The 20594-nt window shown below is 34.0% G+C and overlaps 1 protein-coding gene across 6 annotated transcripts in view; it reads left to right on the top strand.

The window, feature by feature from the left end:
- LOC149282552 (diacylglycerol kinase beta-like) overlaps window positions 1-8254 on the top strand; it is a 167726-nt gene extending 159472 nt beyond the window's left edge. For all 6 annotated transcript variants that reach the window (XM_089498076.1, XM_089498074.1, XM_089498075.1 and 3 more), the window contains one exon: window positions 8147-8254. In XM_089498076.1, the coding sequence (XP_089354202.1) occupies window positions 8147-8254 (108 nt within the window). The remainder of the gene's footprint in view (window positions 1-8146) is intronic.
- Window positions 8255-20594: the final 12340 nt, after the last annotated feature.

Here is a 20594-nt window from a genome sequence, read left to right as displayed (position 1 = left end):
CAGCCACCAATATGAACCTACTCTTCTAGGAGAGCGGATGGTACTTCCAGAACAGCTGGAGAGCCACCAGTTGGCTGCTCTTGTTTCTGTAGTAATTTACCAAGATACAAGTTATCTACCATGTATACACAATCATAGGGTTTGAGAGGTTGAGTGCAGTCAGGTAATCTATGCAGAGATCTATGTGTATCACCAAGCTATAATTATATTTGGGCAGACAAATGCTAAGAGGGACTTGATGTGCTCTTGCACAAAATTACAGTTGTGATATCACTAACATAAATGTATAGAATACAATTTGCCCACATTAAAGATGGATGTAAATTTGACCTTGTTTTATTGGTATTGTAATAAAAATGAAATTTCAAATCATTTGTAAACAATCTCTCAATAACTGAAAAAGACCACATGCAATAATTTCATATAGTAAGTCATGCAGTCTTCATGCAGTCTTCATATAGTAGAAATTTTATTTAATGTTTATAGCCAACAGTTTTGGAACAAGCTCTGCCCTTCTAGATCACATTGTATGGCCATTATTTGCTCTCTACCCAAACAGATGTTCTATAAAAAGGTTTTCACAAAATACCCTGAAATTCAGCTTAACTAAATTATTTTATTTTATTCATATAAATGCACAGATATGTAGTTTTTCCTTTATACCCTTTTCATCATTGGAGATAGACTTCTGTTTAATAGGATCAAGATCATATTAATTAGTTGTAGAGGGAATTCTTCACATTTCATCCAGAGATGTGTACTGACATGAAAGATATTTATGGTCTCACCTGATATCCAAGCAGGATATTAATAGTAATGAATCTTCAAAGTATCTCATCTAAACCTGGTAAACTTCTGACTTCAAACCTTAACTATGTAAGGACATATTTAAAAAGGATTCACGTTCAAATGTATTTAAAATAGCATTTGCTAAAATAATGCCATATCCTCTAGATCATAAGCTTGCGATCAGGCCCTCTTTAAGTAATGTATTGATTTGTCTTATTCTGTCAATCTAGTTTTGACATTCCCATTGAATGTATTTATTTTTAATACATTGTTGGTGCTATATAAATAAAATATAATATATATAATAAAAGGATAATATAAGGATGGGGTTAATATTATACTTTTTTGGAACAGGAGTTAGCACTAATTGTGTCACACTCACAGATGTGTACATTTCTTTCATTAGTAAAATACTAAGAGCAATGATTGTGCAAAAAAAATGTCCTTCCTGGGTTTTCAGTTATTCGAGTATTTGAGTATATAACCTCAAGCATTTGAGTAATCAATCATCTGACAACATTATAACTATATTGACAAAAGAAGAACACTATATATATATCTGTAGATAGATGGATAGATAGATAGATAGATAGATAGATAGATAGATAGATAGATAGATATTCATATTATAGTCATATTAAAATATTCTAAAATTTTAAGCATTAGAGTATTTAGTATTTCAGGAGTTAAAACATAATTGATTATTTGGAGATCAGCCCCCTTTTCAAACATTAATTATATGTGTTTACTTATGCATAATTCTATCTGATTTTACAAGCGTCAATATTTTTTTCTGACAATGCAATTTACTGCATGCATGCTTTCTGTGCTGTAAATTGTGCAACTAAAATATAATGCGTTAAGTCTTTAAATCTGTTACTGGTAGGAGCCAAGATTACCTGTGAGTAATTTCTAATTAATGTGGGATAATTAAGGAAAAAAATTGCACATATTAATTAAGCTTAAAATAATCTAAACTGTCATTCTTTGGTATCTGTGGAATATATTATTTCCATTCTAGTTTGACACTGAGCTGTAACAGACTACAGCCTGACAGCTTTATTAATGTAAGAGCTCAGCGATACCTATTAGAACAAATTGCAAAAAAATACTATTAATCATTTACATAAAATTTCCAGTTCTGCCACCTTCACTTTTTGTTTGGGCATAATGATGCCACTCTTCTGAGCTTGCATCTTCAAGGAAAGATGGAATAACAAAGGAGTGCGATGGAACGGAAACAGGACACTTTTTACTGATCCTTTTACATGTTAAAAGTTTTCAGATCTTCATTAGTTTGAACCAACATCTAACTAGATAATGAAATAACTAAAAAGAAAGGTAATATGATAGAAACATTCACATAAAATTAAATTTAAGTGGGAAATATGATCCGGGGAAAGAAATGTTAGATTTGTGAAATTGTGTTAAAGAGAGAAGCTTCCTATATTAAAAAAAAAAAAAAGTTTATGAACCCATGGAATAATCTCAGGGCTGATATGATGGAGATGCAGATATGATGGAGGTCTTACAGCACCTAAAAAATAATTTTCCAAACCCAACAAAGCTATGGATATGCCAGAAGGTAATATTCTTTGCCAGAAGTGATGGTCTATTGGATGAGATTGGATATAGCAAGCGATAGATACATACCTACATACATACATTTTATATTATATAATACATTTTGTATACAATTATTTGAAATACTGATTATAGAAAACACTACCCTTTTAAAAAAAAAAAACATTTTTGGTATAAAATCGCTCTTCGGAATACAAAATATATTTTAGCAAAGTAAAGCTACATATATATTAGCATGTATATAAAATAATATTCTGCAATACCAAATACCAAATCTATCCATAACCACATTTGCACAACAGTTTAGAGGTGTTGGTACCCAGGAGAACTGCCAAAATAACCTTTCACACTTGAATTTCTTCTCATTAAATTTTGTTTAGAAAGAAAATGCTATTTTTGTCAAAATCCCAAAATGTATGCATAAAAAAATTAAAGAACCCCTTAATATGCTGAGAAAACATCATCACACAGGCATATATTTTGTTAAATAGCCAATAAAATGAACTCAGGTTCCTTAACTTTTCGAATGTCTGCATATGTGTTTCTTAAAGGCGCTATTCATTATTTTGCTTTTTCAAAACCAGATTTTATTACGGTATACTACGCTTATTCGGAATACCACTGCAATAGCATAGGTGTCAAAAGTACTATGTTGCTTGCTCAAAAATGAATATGTTGATTGAGGAACAAGCCTCGTGGATTAACTTTTTATACTTCATTGCAGGTGTTCATCACAAAATGAATCAAGAAATTGCCACTTAAGAGATTACCAAATTAATAGTCTTTTTAGTATATAGTAGGTGGTAAAATGACTATTAATGAATTTACCAATAGGTCTAATTATGATGTTATGAATTATAGAAATGTGACGTGATAACATCCTTTGATGTCAATGGGAGATTTTTCTCAATTTCCATACGAGGCACAGGATCACAGTTGATAATAAGGCTTAGTCAGATGACATTCTCTTTTAATTAATGTATTCTATTAAATCATAATCAGGCACAGCATATAAACTAGGGCCTTGCGCTGGATGAAATTGGTGTTCCTATGTTATTGCTATGCCCCTGGTTATTAGAGGTAAAGGCTGGATTCTGTTTATTGTCAGTTTGGGAATCCTTACAAGTTCTTACTCTGTGCTTAAAAGAAGTATACATTATGTGTCAAGTAAGGATTTTATGATTCAGCATCTTTTCATTTTACCAGTGAGAGCATGTGAGCCGACGCTTAATAATGTAAATCTTATATCATAGATGACCAACTTGGAAAAAATCTCAGCATGTTATAATCCATACTTAGCTTCTCAATGCAAATGACTTACTTATAGGGACTTTCCAGTGTTTTTTGGGGGGGCTAAACAAGCAATGCATATAAAAGTACTTTGTAAACACATTCATATGCATTGTTCAAAGTTGAAAAAATATATATATTTGCCTTATGGAGAAGCTGCAGATTCCCAGCCTCTATGTGGTCCAAGGATTCTCACCAATCAGTGACCTGAAAACTGTCCTATTAAAACCAATTGGAAGCGTTTCGGGACATGCACGTCAGGGTTTTGTTAGACCCCCGTCCGCGGTTGGCAATAAGTATATCACATAGCAGGGGCATAGAGTTTAGTGAACATGTTCTCCCATATTCTAGGAGTAAACCAGAACTTTCATCAGCAGAAAGAGTTGTGCTCCCAACTAAAGTTTTCGTCTGCATTTGCACATGGCTCGTGATATTTATATTGAGTAGTTTATGTCAAGATAAATGCCATGTTTCAAAAAGTTAATAGAGTCATCGGATGTCTGGATTCCCGTTGGAGTTACCATGAATGAAGTAGAGTGAATCATGCAAATTTCACCAATTTCTAGTTTTTCACCTTACTGCAACCCTATTCTGCCGATGTTGTACCCACAAATTTAGTTTTATGTTTTTAAACTTGTGTGGCATACCTAAACTACTTATGCCTAGGAACGCAGGGCATGCTTAGGACAAGAGTAGAAAAAGTATCTATATCACAACACCGATATTGGTGACAAGTTTTGTGGGAATTATAGGTGCATTTTTCGATTAACGTCTGCACAAATCATGTCCCTTATTAAGTACCATACATACAGTCATACTCACCTTAATTAATTGATTCAGGTAATATAAAGAATTTTTATTTAACTAATTATTAAAATTGCATAGATATGCATAACTTATTATCACCTAATTACAAGTAGATTATGTAAAATTGAAAGCAATATAATCACAACCTAGTATCATAAAAGGGAAGCACGGAATACAGAATTGTGGTGTGATCTGTTATTTTTTAAGTAAAACCGGTGGATTCAGTTGTTTAATTAGTGCGCTTTTTGGTTTTGACACTGCTGGTAAGTGTACTATGCACCTCAGAACCCTTTTATTTGAAAGATTCAGCTATTATGATGAGGGAGCCAAGGTACCCCTTGTGGAGGCCCCCTTTCTCAAACAACTCCAGTGGTCCTTCTCTGTGGAGAAGGACCAAGAAGATCTCCTTTGGGCCATGGAGGCAAGGAAGGGGTTGCATATTCCTTCCAGGAGTGTGACCTTAGAAGATGAACATTGGGGGATCTGGTGCCCTTCGTGGCCCTTAAATAGACACTTTGGGATGGTTCTCCTTTTTTCTTCACATTGAGGCACTGAACACGGGGACTTCAGAAAAAAAAATAGATGAAAAACAATACTTTCTATTGTTAATATATTATTTATTTATAATGCAGTTGATTAAGAAGTAAATTTAAAAAATGTTTTAATACATAGTTATTTTAATATATAGTTTTATGATGATCTATTGAAAGAAATCTATGGTATGTGTAACACAAGATTCAAAACATTAGAAATGTTAGTGCTGAACAGAACATGAAAGACTTGACATTCTTTGTTTTAATCTTCTTGTCGAGAAAATTGCAAACGTAAAAAATGCCCAATTTTACACATTAATGACTATGCTATGCATGACAAAGTTTCTTATTCAATACTGTGAATATATGGCAAAAAAGATATTAATTTTGCCTGCAAATGTCAGGTATGTACTTTAAAAGAAATATATTTAGCAGGTTTTAATGAAATGGTGCTTTTTTTTCACTGGAGAAATACTTTTTTCTGATACGGACAATCTGAAGGTGACAACTGATATTTAATAAATGATGAACCTCATATTAGTACTAGATTTCCCAAGAAAAATGTGTCTAAGTACTTTTGAAAAACTTTTACTATCACTGGCCCGAAGGCAAGCTGTAACCTTTTTATTACATAATTAGAGATATCTGTTATCTTGCAACAATGTATCTTAAAGTCATAGGGAAAATGCCAGTTTCATAATCGCTTTCAATTAGCTCTGAGCGAACCATGCACTCATAAAATGCCTTCCTTCTTTAATTTTGAATTAGGAAACAACGTAGACTTAATCATCTAGAGTATGTATAAATTAAGGTAGTTTGTGTTGAAATAAATCAAAAATAGTATAATTGTGCTAATCTATACAATGACTTTCAGATTTTATTGCCTGCTCGTTAGCAAAATAGAATATTACTTCATGTTTGATGGCCTTTGCCGATGTTGAACTTTAGTTCTCTGTCTTTATGCTTAATAGTTATATGGCCAAATAAAGAAATTATGTTGAATTATTGTTGAAGAATAATAAAATTATGGCTGTTGGGACATCTTATCAAGCATCTCTGTTGTAAAATGAAGAGCACTGCCCCAGCTGATTCCCAATAGATTAAAAGCGAAGTGCTTGTATTTTATTGTATTGTGAGGGTTTAACAATTTTAAAACGCATTTCATTCTTATAATATCCATATGTAACCTGCTGAATATACTCAGCTGACATTTTAAAAAGCGGTCCTCTTCTGCTTTAGGCCATCCGCTTTATAGTTTGCTGTATTGGGCATTCACATATGGCCCTTGGGCACAAGGAGTGGTTATTTGAGTATGTGTGACCTGTCAGATTAAACATTCTCTTCTGTATGGTATTTCCACCAACAAAATCTCCACCAACAAAATCTCCACCAACTGGGTGTTTTAATGTTTGGTCAAAGAACAACTAAACCTCTGGACAATGTCTGCATGCTTTTTATATTTAATGGTAGCCATGTGATTCACTGTTTGGCTTTTTTGTGTTAATGAGCATGTGTATCTAATAAATTGACCACTGAGTGTATAACACGTTACACACAGTTACTATGAATCAGGTATGAACAGCAACATAATAGTTCTAGTTATCTTATTTAAGCCAATCTACTGGACAAGCCCAATGTTTCAGTCTTTGTGGGTGAATGGGTGGCATCTTTGGGCACTGGCTCACTGGGCATTTTCCCTATTATTAATTTAATGATATAGTATAAACTATTAATATAAGTTAAATAATATCATACCAGTTAAAAATGATTATGGCAAGAATAAAAGAAGATGACACCTCATTACAGTACATCAAAGTATAATGTAATCCTGATATTGAAAAGGCAACATTTGTTTGAGAGGGAAACATTCTTTTGAGACAAAAGGTAATTTAAATCCAAGACAGAAAAATTGTGCATGAATACAGTATATATGAAACTAATATTATATCACATTTCATATTATAGCCAACTGTGTTGACCCAATGACAAAAAAACAACTGTTCTGTTTTTCTTTATACTTTACTAGACAACGAGGTTTATTACTCAACTATGTAATCCTAGCTGTCCAAAGAAAATAATACCTAGTCCCTTATGACTATTTACTTTGTGCAAACAGGTTGAGTAAAGTATATAATAAATATGGATCACATTTCTGTGCATATATCAGCTACACATTAGGAAGTTGTAAATGTAATGCGGCTTCTCAAGGAAAAATATTCTCAATAGATATTGATACTTTTTTTTTAAAGAAAGTAGTTTATACTGTTTTCCATTTCAGTGGGTGTATATAGAAATATATTGTGTGTCTCATGAAATCTGGGTTAGTATTTAGTTAGCAGTCTAGGCAAAGGCTATAGTTTGATTTTTAGTTGGGACTTTTAAGTGCAATTTAAGTAGGATGTCTATATAAAGAGAAGTATATGAAGTGAAGGTTGTAGATAAATGTAATCACCTCCCATTGGAACTGGTAAAGGCTAATACAGTGAATACAGTGAGTGCATTTAAACATGCATTGGATAGGGATAAGCCTTTCTTGAATCTACGAAAATACCAAGGACTGAGACTTTACATCAGGAAAAATAGGCAGACTAGATTAGATTTATCCAATATGGTTTTTCCATTTTTTTAATCCACCTCCCCCTTCCCAGAAGACTCCGGACAGTAATAAATAATAACATTTTACATTCATTTTTTTAAAGAATTATAAATATTCCTATGATTCCAATGAGGAGCATGCCCTTATATTGACCTTGGATATAGCATTGTTAATATCCTTCATTTAAGCCATAATTAAAATGGTTCATTCTCAAAAAATAAAACAATAAAAGACAAAAGTATCACATATCATTATTTTTTAACTCCTATGTCTTTAAAGTGGATTTCTCAGACTTTTTAAAAAAAAAATCTTCTAATTTGGTTCATCCCTTTCAAAAAATATTTTAAATCAGGGCACTTGTGAGTGTTTGTTTCTCCAGCTCTTAATCGTGGTCTTCCCTAAAATGATGTCACTGTTACAAAGCAAGTTAGAGTATCAAGATAATGAGTAATTAATTAAATATTGAAAACATATAATGTAATGTAAAATAATTACTTAATTACTTGTTGTTTTATTTATGCTTTCTTTCCTTCTCTCTCTTTCCTAGATCAAGATTACTCACAAGAACCAAGCACCCATGCTGCTTGGACCTCCTCCAAAAAATGGCCTCTTTACGTCTCTCATCAAAGGAACAAAAAACAGAAACAAGGAATAAGTGTCTCAAGATCACAAACTGAAACAGAATTGGTCTTTATTACATGTTTATGGATTTGTTTAATAGCAACACTTTGAATAATGAGATTTACAGTTTTTGAAGTTTATTGTAATATAATTTTGGTTAATTTATTGTAATAGGTTTTCTAAGTTACTTTGCATGTCAGTATTTATTTATATATGGCAACATGACATGTCAACAAATATTACTTGCATGCATTTTATTTAGTACTTAACATACAAGGGAACTAAAATCATATCCGATGTTTGCAAACCCTATCTTTAGCACCAGATTAAACGATCATAGCATCCAATAGATGGACAAAAGGAATTCTTAACAACACTTAAAGTGGACCTGTCATTTTTTTTTAACTCTTACAGTTCCTGCTTCAAAATGCTGAAAGGGACGTCCAAGCCATTGTATGCACTTTATGCTAGCTGTGTGCCCCCTTTATATTATAACTTCTTCCCCTTGCAAATGAATGCAGGGATTCAACAGAATACCCCGTATTCATTTTCCTTTTCCCCTACCTCGGCTCTTTGGCTTACAGGAGATTTATTTTTCAGTAGTATACTCATTGTCCGCCAAATCTAGAGCTGGCTTATATGAGTTCCAGAGTACCTAACGAGAACACCAACACACATGCACTGAAAGCAAATTTCAATGGGAATCCTTTCTTGCCACTGATTGGCTGTTATAAGAAGTCAAGAATGGCAAGAAAATTCAGAGGGGTGGTGCTCCAGAGCTGCAGCTTCTTATAATTTACCCTTTCCCTTTAACCTAAGGTGATTGGCTGTCATAATTATAATTTTTCCCCATGTGCATCTCTACAAGGCAAAATACCATTAAGACAAAATGAAATCTGTAAACCTTTCACACCTACAAAAAAGCACAAGGTGGTGTTATTTAATACATTTAATGATTTTAAAACTATGTCCGTGACAGGTTCACTTTAATTGGACTGGCATACATTTTAACTGATCTGGACTCATGTAAATAGTCCAACAATTACATTCAATTAATGGTTAACATTGATTACATCTCATTTGGCTGCAGATAAACTACATTTACCTGGGCTATATTATGTTGTACTCACTGAGAGATTTTTTTATTTTTTTTTATTTTGCTTTATTTCCTCTATTAAAGGATCTTAAACATTAATTATTCCTGTAAATCTATACAGGTGCACAAATAACCAAACTGATCATTATAAACCGCTTGCCTAATAAACCGTTTCCCGCCAAAGATTTACTGAGTAAGGCTTTAAAGTAATGGGTTAATGCATAATTAATCAAGGACACTGAATGAAATTCACAGCAGAAAAATTTACAGCACATTGGATTACCTTGCCAAGTGCTGAGATTAGAAACTAGTGCATTAGGCAAACAAAACTCTTACTTAATTTTGGCAGTGTTGCTGGCTAACACATCAAAGGCATTACAGTATATGCATAAAACCATAGAAAAAATGCAAAAAAACCCAAAACAAAATACATAATAATGAGTGTGTGTTGTCAAATTATCACAAGGATGCACAACCTCTTTGAATCACAAATTTACAACCCGGACACCTTGTAGAAGAGTGTATGTGCATGTATCATTATGACCATGAAATGTTGTAAATTGTCCAAAAAAAAATTCATGAAATTTAAAATATATAAATATTTAATTTGTATACCAAGTACGGTAAACAGTCAGTAGATGCTATCAAGATAAATTGCGTACATTAAAATGCTATTGCTGGTAAGAAGTTACCTGGATCATTAATGTATAGGCCTTTAAATAAAATACTCTGATCTGTTAACCGTGCAAGTCGATGTATCAGTTCTCAATTTATCCGTGTAATGTTACATTGCCGCAACTATTTTTTGAAATATATGCTTATGATTTATTCTTTTAACACACTGAATATTAAATATAATATTGCTAAACGGAAAAAATATACTGCACTTTTTTGTAAGAATGGCTCCTCTTGTTATAATTATGAAACCTACTTAAGAGAATCTACTTCTAGAAATATACATGAATGATTTAAATTCAAATATTGTTGCTTAGTTTGCAGCAAAGCTTGTTATCTGTGTAGCATAGTATTTTAATTTTCAAACACATAGCGTAAAGAATAAGAGTCATTTTTGAGGTCACAAATGTCTTCTATAAAGACCTTAATGATCTTAATTATGCAGTTCACTTTTTCAAAGCTTTGAAACATGTTTTATATCTGGTATTTTACTTTACTCAGAGATTGGTAGATAAGCGGAACAGTCTCCCAGCTGAAATGGTACATTGAGGGAGGTACAGTGAGGGAGTTTAAAAATGTATGGGATGGGAATCTAACAGAAAACCAAACACTGATTAAGGTTTGAGTCTTCGCAACAGGAAAAATGGGCAGATCACATGGGCCGAATGGTTCTTATCTGTTGTTAACTTATGCTTATGTTTCTAGTGTTGGAGAAAATAATGACATATGTACAAATATGCCCAAAGAAAACTAAGGTTTACAGCAGATAGGCTAAACATTTACATTAGAAACATCTGACAAATTACATATTACAACATGTTAAAACATGTTAACAAAACTATTTTTTTATTTTTTATATACTTTAAATATGTTGGTGGACTCTTTGGATACGTTAAAATGGATCTCACTCCTAAACACTGTTTAATACTAAGCTATAAGAATATGTTTCTACTTGCAGTGGTGGGGTTGTAAAGAACTTTAGAGTGGCTTAGAGTGGCAGGAGCACAGCAACAAAAGCAAGGCTGCTTGTGCAAGGAGCCAGAAAGATAAGCAAGACTGTGTGTGAAGTAAGCAGATAAGAAGGAGAGAGTATGTATGTATATAAGGTAGAGTGAGTTTGTATGTATAAGTGTGTGTGTTAGCATGTCTATGTATGTGTGTTAGCACGAATGCGTATGTGTAAGTGTTTTTGTGTTAGCATGAATGCGTATGTGTAAGTGTTTGGGAGCATGAATGTGTGTTTGCATGAATGTTTATGTATAAGTGTATGTTAGTATAAACATGTATGTTTAAGTGTGTAAGAGGGAGTGTGTGTTAGTGAGTATGTGTGTGTTAGTGTGCGTGTTAATGTAAGTGTGTATGAGTGAGTGTATAAATTAGTCTACCGGTGTGTACATGGGTTACCAGGTAGATGGGCATAAGGGACCGATTACCTGCCCTGGGCCAGAAGGTGCCAGCCTACTTGCCTGCCCTAGAGAAGAAGTCAGCTTAGATCATCTTTCAGGTTCAGTGCAACCAACAGGTTTTTATGGAAGTAAAATCTCTATCATGCTCCCATGGTGATTAGCCAAACATATTTGCTTAAATTATACTTGAAGAATTACCTAGAAGGGTTAGCGACAGAGCAATTAAGTTTAAATTGATTACAAAAAAAATTAAAACCAGTTAAAATATACTTAAATACATAACTCCAAAAAGTATATGGTTATAGATTGATTAATGTGCAATATGTGTATATTGTTTCTATGATGGGTCCACTTTAAAGTAACTAACTTCATGAGTCACAAACAACATTGTTACCTTTTTAATGTTATATAAATATGTTTTAAATTTAGTGCTTACAAAGCAGATTATTTAACAAATTGAGAGCTTTTTTACCTATTATTTTGCTGTGTTCTGTAATAAGCTATGTGTATTCTTATTGTAATAGTCTAATTTCTAATGTACATCTTAACGTAGGTGTATGTAATGTTTGTTATGCCTTGTCTTTTTAATATGCAATATATCTATGCTTAGAAAACAAGAGTTTTCTGTGTAATTAGTACATGTGATTGTTTAAGAACTGAAAGTGAAAATGATAAACTAAATAAATTTCTTATTTGTGCACTTGTGGTTTTTCCTGTACTAGAAATGGAATTTGATAACTTATAAGACCCATTTGGACTGCACATATTTTTTACCTATTGAAAGACCAAAAACCAGGGATGCACAACTCCAGTCCTTTGATGAACTTTTAATTGCAATGCTCAAGTTAACAAGTTAGGTACTTTGGAGTGTTTTCAGGAACGGGGTCAATGAGAGAGGTCAGACAAATTCCCTTTTCTAAGACAAAACACATTCCTGCAAGGACTGATTCCAGATCAGAAAATCAGCATTTAAGAGAGTAACTTCTGCATGTAACACTGTGTGACATGCTACATGTTTTCTTTTTAAATTTAACTGATACAAATGAAGTTGACTTTTTTTATTTAGAAAAATGCTACTTAGTATGTCTGTGAAAGTCAATGACAACCCTAGTAGTAGTTTATAGATATTTGGAAATTTTTCCATATTCCATTTACACATCAGACTGAAATAGTACTTACTGTATTTCACCAAATGTATATTAAAATATATCATCATTTTTACATATCATAAAATTCTGTTTATAGAACTTTATTTCACACATTATTATTATTAGTATAGTATACTTTGGTGTCCTGTGATAGAAAGGACATGAAATTCTCATTTATTCAACATCTGCTTAAAAAGGTCTCTGTTTTGGTCTTTTGACCAAACTCAATTTATTTCACACACTTTAGCATTTTATGTATAAATTTCAGGAAATGACTCCAGAAAATGAAAAAAACAGTCCATACATACTTCAGTATCAAGTAAATAATCGGAATCATCTGGAACTGGCTCTGCTTTGGATACTGTGCAGAGCTAATTTCACTAATTACATTAGATATCTGAATTTTAACAACCAAACTCTGTGACCTAAGGATTGGTTAGATTTGCGGTTAAAGGTAGACTCCAGCCATAACATGCACTTTAATGTTTAATGTTTCCTTATAACTAATGTTTTTTTTTGTTTTGCATGTGAATGCACAAAGGGATTCACAAAGCAAAGCTAATGAAGTCTGTTTCTCCATAATTTCTCAATTTCATTAGTCGTAGTGTTTAGGAGTCAAAGTGTTTGTATAGTATATTGGGCTATGAAAAAAAAGTGCCTCTTTATGCTATTATAGCCATGATTATTATAAACATGCTCCATGCGTACCATCCATTCATGCGCTAAACACTAAATCCAGGTGACTATGTGTAGGATAACTCTAAAACACTCAAAAAAGCTTCTGGTAGTAGCCCAAAATGTTTAAATCAGACTAACCCAGAGGGTCTGGCCACCCCTGTCTCCCTTATTAGCTTTCCTCTCTAAATAATTATAGCAAGCAAGAAAAAAATGGCACAGCTTTGAATAACATATTCAATGATTCTTCTAGAAACGCAGATGACAGGTCAACTTGACGGAAGTTTACGGAACTTGCTTAAATAATACGTTCCCTTTTAACCTTTCATATTGTAAATTATTTACATGGAAATGTGATTCTTTTTTAGTATCTGACTGTTGTAGGTATATATTTTGATTTCAAAAACGTGCATAAATACTAGTGTATTCAGGCTACTGGAGTTACCCATTAAGTTGTCAAAATTTTTCATTTTTTGTAAAAAAAACAAACAAACTAATATATATACAGGTATATGTATGCATTTATGGTCAAATATCTTTTAAAACGGTAAATGTTTAATTTGAGTGTTTTGCATTTGCCTGTTAATTTCATTGTTTCCAAGAGAAGGCAATTTTAAAGAAAGTAGTTTCATTTTTAAAACTTTGACTCTATTAAATATTCCCAAATGCCCTGTAAGCAAAGTGATGTATTCATTCAAACAGCAAACTCATTAAAAACAGCTTGTGAGGAAGCAGTTAACACTGAATTGACAGCTAATGAGTTCCAGCTGAGCCTGAAACTTATCATCTTAGAGCCCTAGTGAAGGAAAACATGTTTGCTTCAGAAAGTCTCCAATAAGGGATACTCTTAGCTAAAATGCTAGTAGGGTAATTTCTAACACAAGGCAATACCAGAATTATGGGTTGACAATGGCTCTTTTCCTAGATACGAACTATGCAAGCACAAGTATTAAGCCCATCAGGAACGGCGGTTTTTCCATACCCTAAACCTATGTAGACATTGTTTTGTTGAAGACAAGTAGGGCTTTCTTTAGAAATCATAGAAATTCGTAAACAATAATGATTATTAGAGCTAACATGTAATATATTTCTCCTTTTTTTTGAGTTGTAGATGGCCGCATACATGCCTTACATATTACCCTATACCCTATTATGCTACTGGGGGTTTTGGGCATAGTGAAGGTCTTTTGGTTTTTGGTTGATGTTAGAGATGTCCCTGCTACTGGGACCGATACGTCCTTAGACACATCCTGTCACCTTTTTGTGGATATACCAGTACATCTGTGGGGTGTTAGGGGTTATAAGTAGAAACATTTCATCTTGTCACATTAACTATGTTTTATGAAATTGTATTAATTAAATAATAAATAATTACCTACTTTTTCTTTTAAATGACAATATTGCTTTTAGTGCAAATTACCACCATTCACTTATGTTACAATAAAATGCTTCATTATTACAAAACAAAACATTTATTTCTGTTTCTGGAAAATTATTTCTCATTTAAAATAATATGTTATACATATTTGTCTACTGTCAGCCTGTCAGTAATTTTTAGAGTTAAGTAATAGTTATATTTAGGTGAAAATCCTATACACAGCTTACACTTTACATATACATATAATATTTTTTGGTAAGGTAAGGTATGCTAAAGAGGACATAAGAAAGAAGAGGAGATAAAAAGGAAGGAGAGAAGAGAGAAAGAAAAGCAGAGGAACAAGAGAAAATAAGGAGATAAGGGAAAAAGGAGGAATGACAGTTTGCCCCCTCTTAAACCACTTTTTTGGGGAGTTTGGGAACATAACTTTATTTGGGCTAATAACCCATGGGGGGGCTAAGCGAAAGCCTCAGTCTACCTTCAACTACTACTACGTCAGGGTCACGTCATGTTGTGTGACCTTGGTGAACCTCTGTCTAGAATAGGATGCCACTTGTCATCATCCCAATGGTTTTAGAGACATAAAGAGATAAGGCCGGGACTGACTTACCTCTTTATTCCAGGACTGTCCCAGTGAAAACAGCATGGGTGGCAACCCTAGTGGTAGTGTCTGTGTTAGCTATGTGGGAGGTGGGGCTCACTTGGCTTTACATGCCCCCCAGGGCTAGAAGATGCTACCCTTCTGCTGTCTAGAACAATGTAGGTTTTGCAAAAAAAAATGTCAGATCTTCAAACTCATGAGCTTCAGGGTCAAAATCTTATTTTTTGTAAATATGAATATGCGGCCCCACCAAAAGAGATTATAGAACCAGAGAATGTTGATGTTACTTTGTAGGATAGTATCTGAAATCACTGCTAAAATACAGGAGATTAAAGATATGTTAAACATAGTTTCCCATTACCATAACAAGGATACCACTTGCTTACCTAAGGAGCCATTTGTCATAGCTGCCCCTTATTGCAACCTTAACACTGAAGTAGTGGTGTAGAACTCCAGGCCTACAGGCAATGTTCCATCTAATTTTTCTTAGTTGGCGTGCGCAGAAAATTTCTCTTGTGCAAAAAGTTTCACAGAGCAAAAATTTTGTGCACACAATATCCGCGCCGCATAAAGTTTAAAAAAAAATTATAATTTTTTTCTTTTTTGGGGAAAAACTGTTGTGCGCACAATTTTTGGGCATGTGCACTCTCTAAAAAAGCTATGTGCGCGCGCACAAGCGCACAGCTTAGAGGGAACACTGCCTACAGGCATCTCAATTAAAAATTACTAAACCTTCTCATTTTAAGATTGGGATACAGAGAATTCCTGGTATTTCAAACAATAATAGTTAACAATAAAATGAAGAAATCATGAAATACTCATTTTGTGCATATAAAATTAAAACAGGCTTTTTTTATACAGATACACAGAACAATATCATATTTTGGAAAATCAAATTTTAGAATGCATTTGTTAAGCACTTTATTGAGGTCAAACCACAAATGTTCAGTTGGATTAAGATTTGGAGATTATAATGTCTAGGACACCAAATCTTTGTTCATGTAAAAACCCTAGCTAAACCCAAAGAACATTCCCAAATGTGCAGACAGTCTCCAAACGATGGGAAATAGTTATAAAATAAGAAATAGACATAGAAATCTAAAACTTCAAGGCCAATCCAGTCTGCCTGTTTTGCTACCTACTGTAAGCGCTCAAACATTAATTGGTATTGCCTTTTTTGTTATGTATCCCAAACACGTTTATTTTTTTTAAGTTATTAAATAATGACACTTTAGATTTAACACAAGTCAGTGTAATTTACCAGAATTAAAATGGTGAAAATGGCTTAAGGGAAAAAGTCTGTAAAATATAGGGCTTTGGGAAAGTGAAAGACCTGTTTAATACCTTAAGGACAAGTGACGCCTATATACATCACAAAATCAGCGTTCTGACACACCCCACCCCTGCCGATTTCCCCCTTTAACAGCAGTGTGTCCCGCGATGTCGGCAGGACCACCTGCAACATCAAAGAGACCTCCCACTGACGTCAGCAGGACTTCCTGCCCACATACCGCGAGGGGGGCTCCATAAAGTTCCCAGGTACGCCTATAAGATTTATTCTTTAAAAAATGTATGTGTGGAAGGCCCGGACAGGCCATTTGACATACATTTGCCTGGAGGGCAGCTGGCCAATGATGCCCCATTTGCCACATTTACCTCATCCGGGCCAATTCATCATACTACACCCCTGATGTGGGGTATTACTCGTGGATGTTACTTAAATTGTTTTTCTTTTCAGAGCTGTACTTTTCCTGTGGGAGAAATTCTAAGATAAATTGCAGCAGCCATGTGAAAAATGCAGTTTTATTTTTTGCCACATAGTTTGTAAGATGTTGCTGAGGAAATGGCTGCATGAAAAGTAGAAGAATGATCTGTATGAAATAACTCATATATAAAAACTATATTTTGGAAACAGAGACACACATTTTTCCTTTCATTTGCTTGTAATTACCAAGGTTAAAATAGTAGGCATAAAAGACGTTCAAATACTAGAATATTTAATTTATATATTAAACATATTTATATATTTTTCACTTTGCACAAGCTATTTAAATGAAATCCCTACTGAAAAAACAATATATCACTTGCTTGGCTATAGAGATATAGGAAATAAAGTTGAACAAAGATTTAAAGTGTTAAAAATGCTTCCATCTTCAACTGTCCGAGAATCTTCATCTTTAAGATACAAAATATTTATTTTACAAAAAAAAGGAAATGAATTGTGCAGACCCATGTTCTGCAGAACATTTCTATCTGAAGTGCCCTGCAAGACGTTCAGCTCCATTACTTTAATAACATGCCAGTCTAGTAGGATAATATTGGCACCGACTTTTAGTGGAAGAGGGGAGTACTTGTAAGAACCACATGAATATGCAGAAGACCTGACTATTGGGGTGGATCAAGGTCAGGTGGGACCCTGGGGTAACACTGTAACAAGGAATAAATACACTCACTCACAATGCAAGACAATGCAATTGGCTTTTCTGTACTACATTTACTTTCTACTTGTTTCCCTTTGGTACCTTTTTTATTTACCATATTCATTTACAACACAATTCAATTTGGGATTGGAAAACTCCAGACAGTGTCATGGCCAGGAATTATATTTAAGGGAACAGGAAGGAAGCCACAGACAAAGCCGGTGGGGCATCATGCAAAGCAAGGTTTTGTTCCCACGAAACTGCATGAAGCTTAGCCAGACAAAGTCCAAGTCTTACACTCCAAGGTAATTTAATTTATTGTAGTTGATTAAGTGCAGGGTACAGAAAGAAAAAATAGCTGTTTAGCTTGTTTTCTTCCTGTACCCGCTTGATTCCTCTGAACGTTATTGACTACAATAAATTATATCATAAATCACCTTTCAGTGTGAGACTTGGACTTTGTCTGATGCGATTTTTGGGCGATTGAAGGAGGTGCGGTAAGTCTCGGTTGCCGGCCCAGTCATGAAAAGGCGGGCTTGCCATTGGATTCGTAGGGTGAATGGTTGGCGTGCAGCAACTTTTGCTAACTGAATATAACACATCAGATACAAAGGCATAATGTACATACATGAATACACGCTGACTTTTATAAACATGGACCCAAGCGCCTACCTGCACAGTATCTCTTTTCCTGTTGCTGCACCTTCCTGCCATGGAGACTGTCTTTGCAGAAGGGGGTCCCATGGACCATGTCGGTCCTCATCTGGTCTCCCACATTACCCAGAAACATGGGTAATTCATGCTTTGCAATGCAGTCAAATACATAAAAAACACTTATCAAGTAAACACCGAGTAAATCTGAGTAAAATGCTTGGGAGATCTCCATACTTGAGAAGATACCAGGTTTTACCCGCAGTTTCCAGGTGAAGCATGTCTTCAATCACCAGGCATTGGAATGGCATGTGGCTACACACACTCCAACCTATTCTGTGCCTACTGCCTGCCCCTTTGAAATCAAACTGGACCTAGCCATGTCACGAGGAGAAGGAATGAGTTAGACATCCTAACACTGGTTTAACAAACCTTTAACACAAAGGTTTGATTTCTACCGTATATAATTAATTTATAAAAATATAATGTCAAAATGATGTATTTGTGAGTGTGTGTATATACACACACATAAAATATTATGCACTGTTATGCATAAAATGCATAAATCATTGTTAAAAGTAATTAATTAGAAAGTGTCTAGTACGCCAAAGCCAGAAAACATTGCAGGTTTCATACTTACCAGTAGATAATGATGAAACAGTGGTATCATCATTACTGTTCAGAGGATCCATAAAAATGCTTTTGTTTGTTAGTCTGAGGTTATGTATTTCACATCAATAACACAAAAAAAATGCCAAGCAATGTTGTTTCATAAAAGGTTCTAGAAAGTGACCACATATTACATTTCCTGTCCTTGTGGTATGTTTTGGCTTTCAATGGCTTCATCAATCCAAAAAGTAAGTCTCTTAAGATTTGGAATGTGCAATAGCATAGAGAGACTAGAAAAAAATAATGCTGAGGAACGTACAGACAGACCAATTATTCATAATTCAAATTTTAGTAATGGCTCTTCTTCCACCATGTGGTTTTAGGATGAGGTTGACAATAAAAACATCTAGGTAAGGCTATTGCTCTCTAAGGCACTGAACATGTATTAGCACATAAAAAAGCTGACTGCATCTTTCCAATATGTAATATATGGCGATATTGTCTACACTTATATGGTCTACAGCCATTTAGACTGCAACCTTTTTGGGTGAAGAGTAGCCTTGAAGCTGTGTTATTCATCACCTAATAATATTTGTACAGATAGATATGCCTAAACACAACATACATACATATATCACTATACATTTTGTAATGTTTTAAATTAAAATATTTTCTTATAATGTCGGGCATTTAGTAAGTGTTGTTTTCAATAATGCATATATCTATACAGTATATGGTACATACTCCAGAATAAATTGGACCACCTCTTCCTTATTATTTGCCTCTGATTTTGCTTGATCCATTGCTTTGCTTCTTTTTTACAATATTCAAAGGAGAAATATCCAGAGACACAAACACCACAAGTACCAATGTCCTGTAGCAAATGTGTTGATGTATTTAAGAATTCATGTAGCTCATAGAATTATAGAATTTATGACTATCCTACAGACTCGCTACCAGGTTTAAGGATCCTCCATTGATTATATATATATATATGGACCTGAATAAAAAGTCCTGTAGAAGTATATTGATGAGAACCTTGCAAACATTTTTGTACAACCATGGCCTTATGTATTTGAAGGGTGTTACTTATAACAAAATAAGTATAAAACTTCCTTTAATCTCTGAGTTTTTGGAGCAACTTCATACAGGTAAATTACTTATTAAATTACACTTGAGGAGAGGACATACAATTTGGTTTGTGTGTGGAAGGGTAATGAATGAGAAACAGCCTTTCTTACCTACTATAATCATTTTTAAGCATGTAATTATGCCATATGGACTTTTCAATAGTTCCTACTCCAATTTCTCTCTAAGTCACTGGATAAACATTGGCTTTTAAAAAGACATGTAAAAAACTTCTGGTTTTGTTTCTCTATAGAGAAACAAGGTAATACAAAGATTATTTGCTTTGCCAACTTCTAGAGGAGATTGATATACAATTTCTAAAACTATGGATCACTAAAACTATGGACCTAATAAAGTGTTGCTATTGGTGAACTAGTATGCAGCATAATGATACAGGTTGACGCGATATGCGCACATTTGAATGGCACCACACTTTCCTAACAAAGGCCACTGAAAGAAGTTACATGGTGCTTACTTAGTGGTTTCGCTGCTTTTGGTGTGGTGGATGGTTCTTCAGCTTATATAACTTTGGCTGTTTCCTTGTATTTTGCTGGTGTTGCCCTTGACCCAGACCTTCAGCTTGTGTT

The sequence above is a fragment of the Sceloporus occidentalis genome, unplaced genomic scaffold, assembly GCF_023333645.1.
Source record: "Sceloporus occidentalis isolate IW3139 unplaced genomic scaffold, rSceOcc1.0.p SCAF_113, whole genome shotgun sequence".
In the NCBI taxonomy this organism is placed as follows: Eukaryota; Metazoa; Chordata; class Lepidosauria; order Squamata; family Phrynosomatidae; genus Sceloporus; species Sceloporus occidentalis.
Note: the sequence above shows the minus strand (reverse complement) of the source record. Positions and strands in the feature narration are given on the sequence as shown.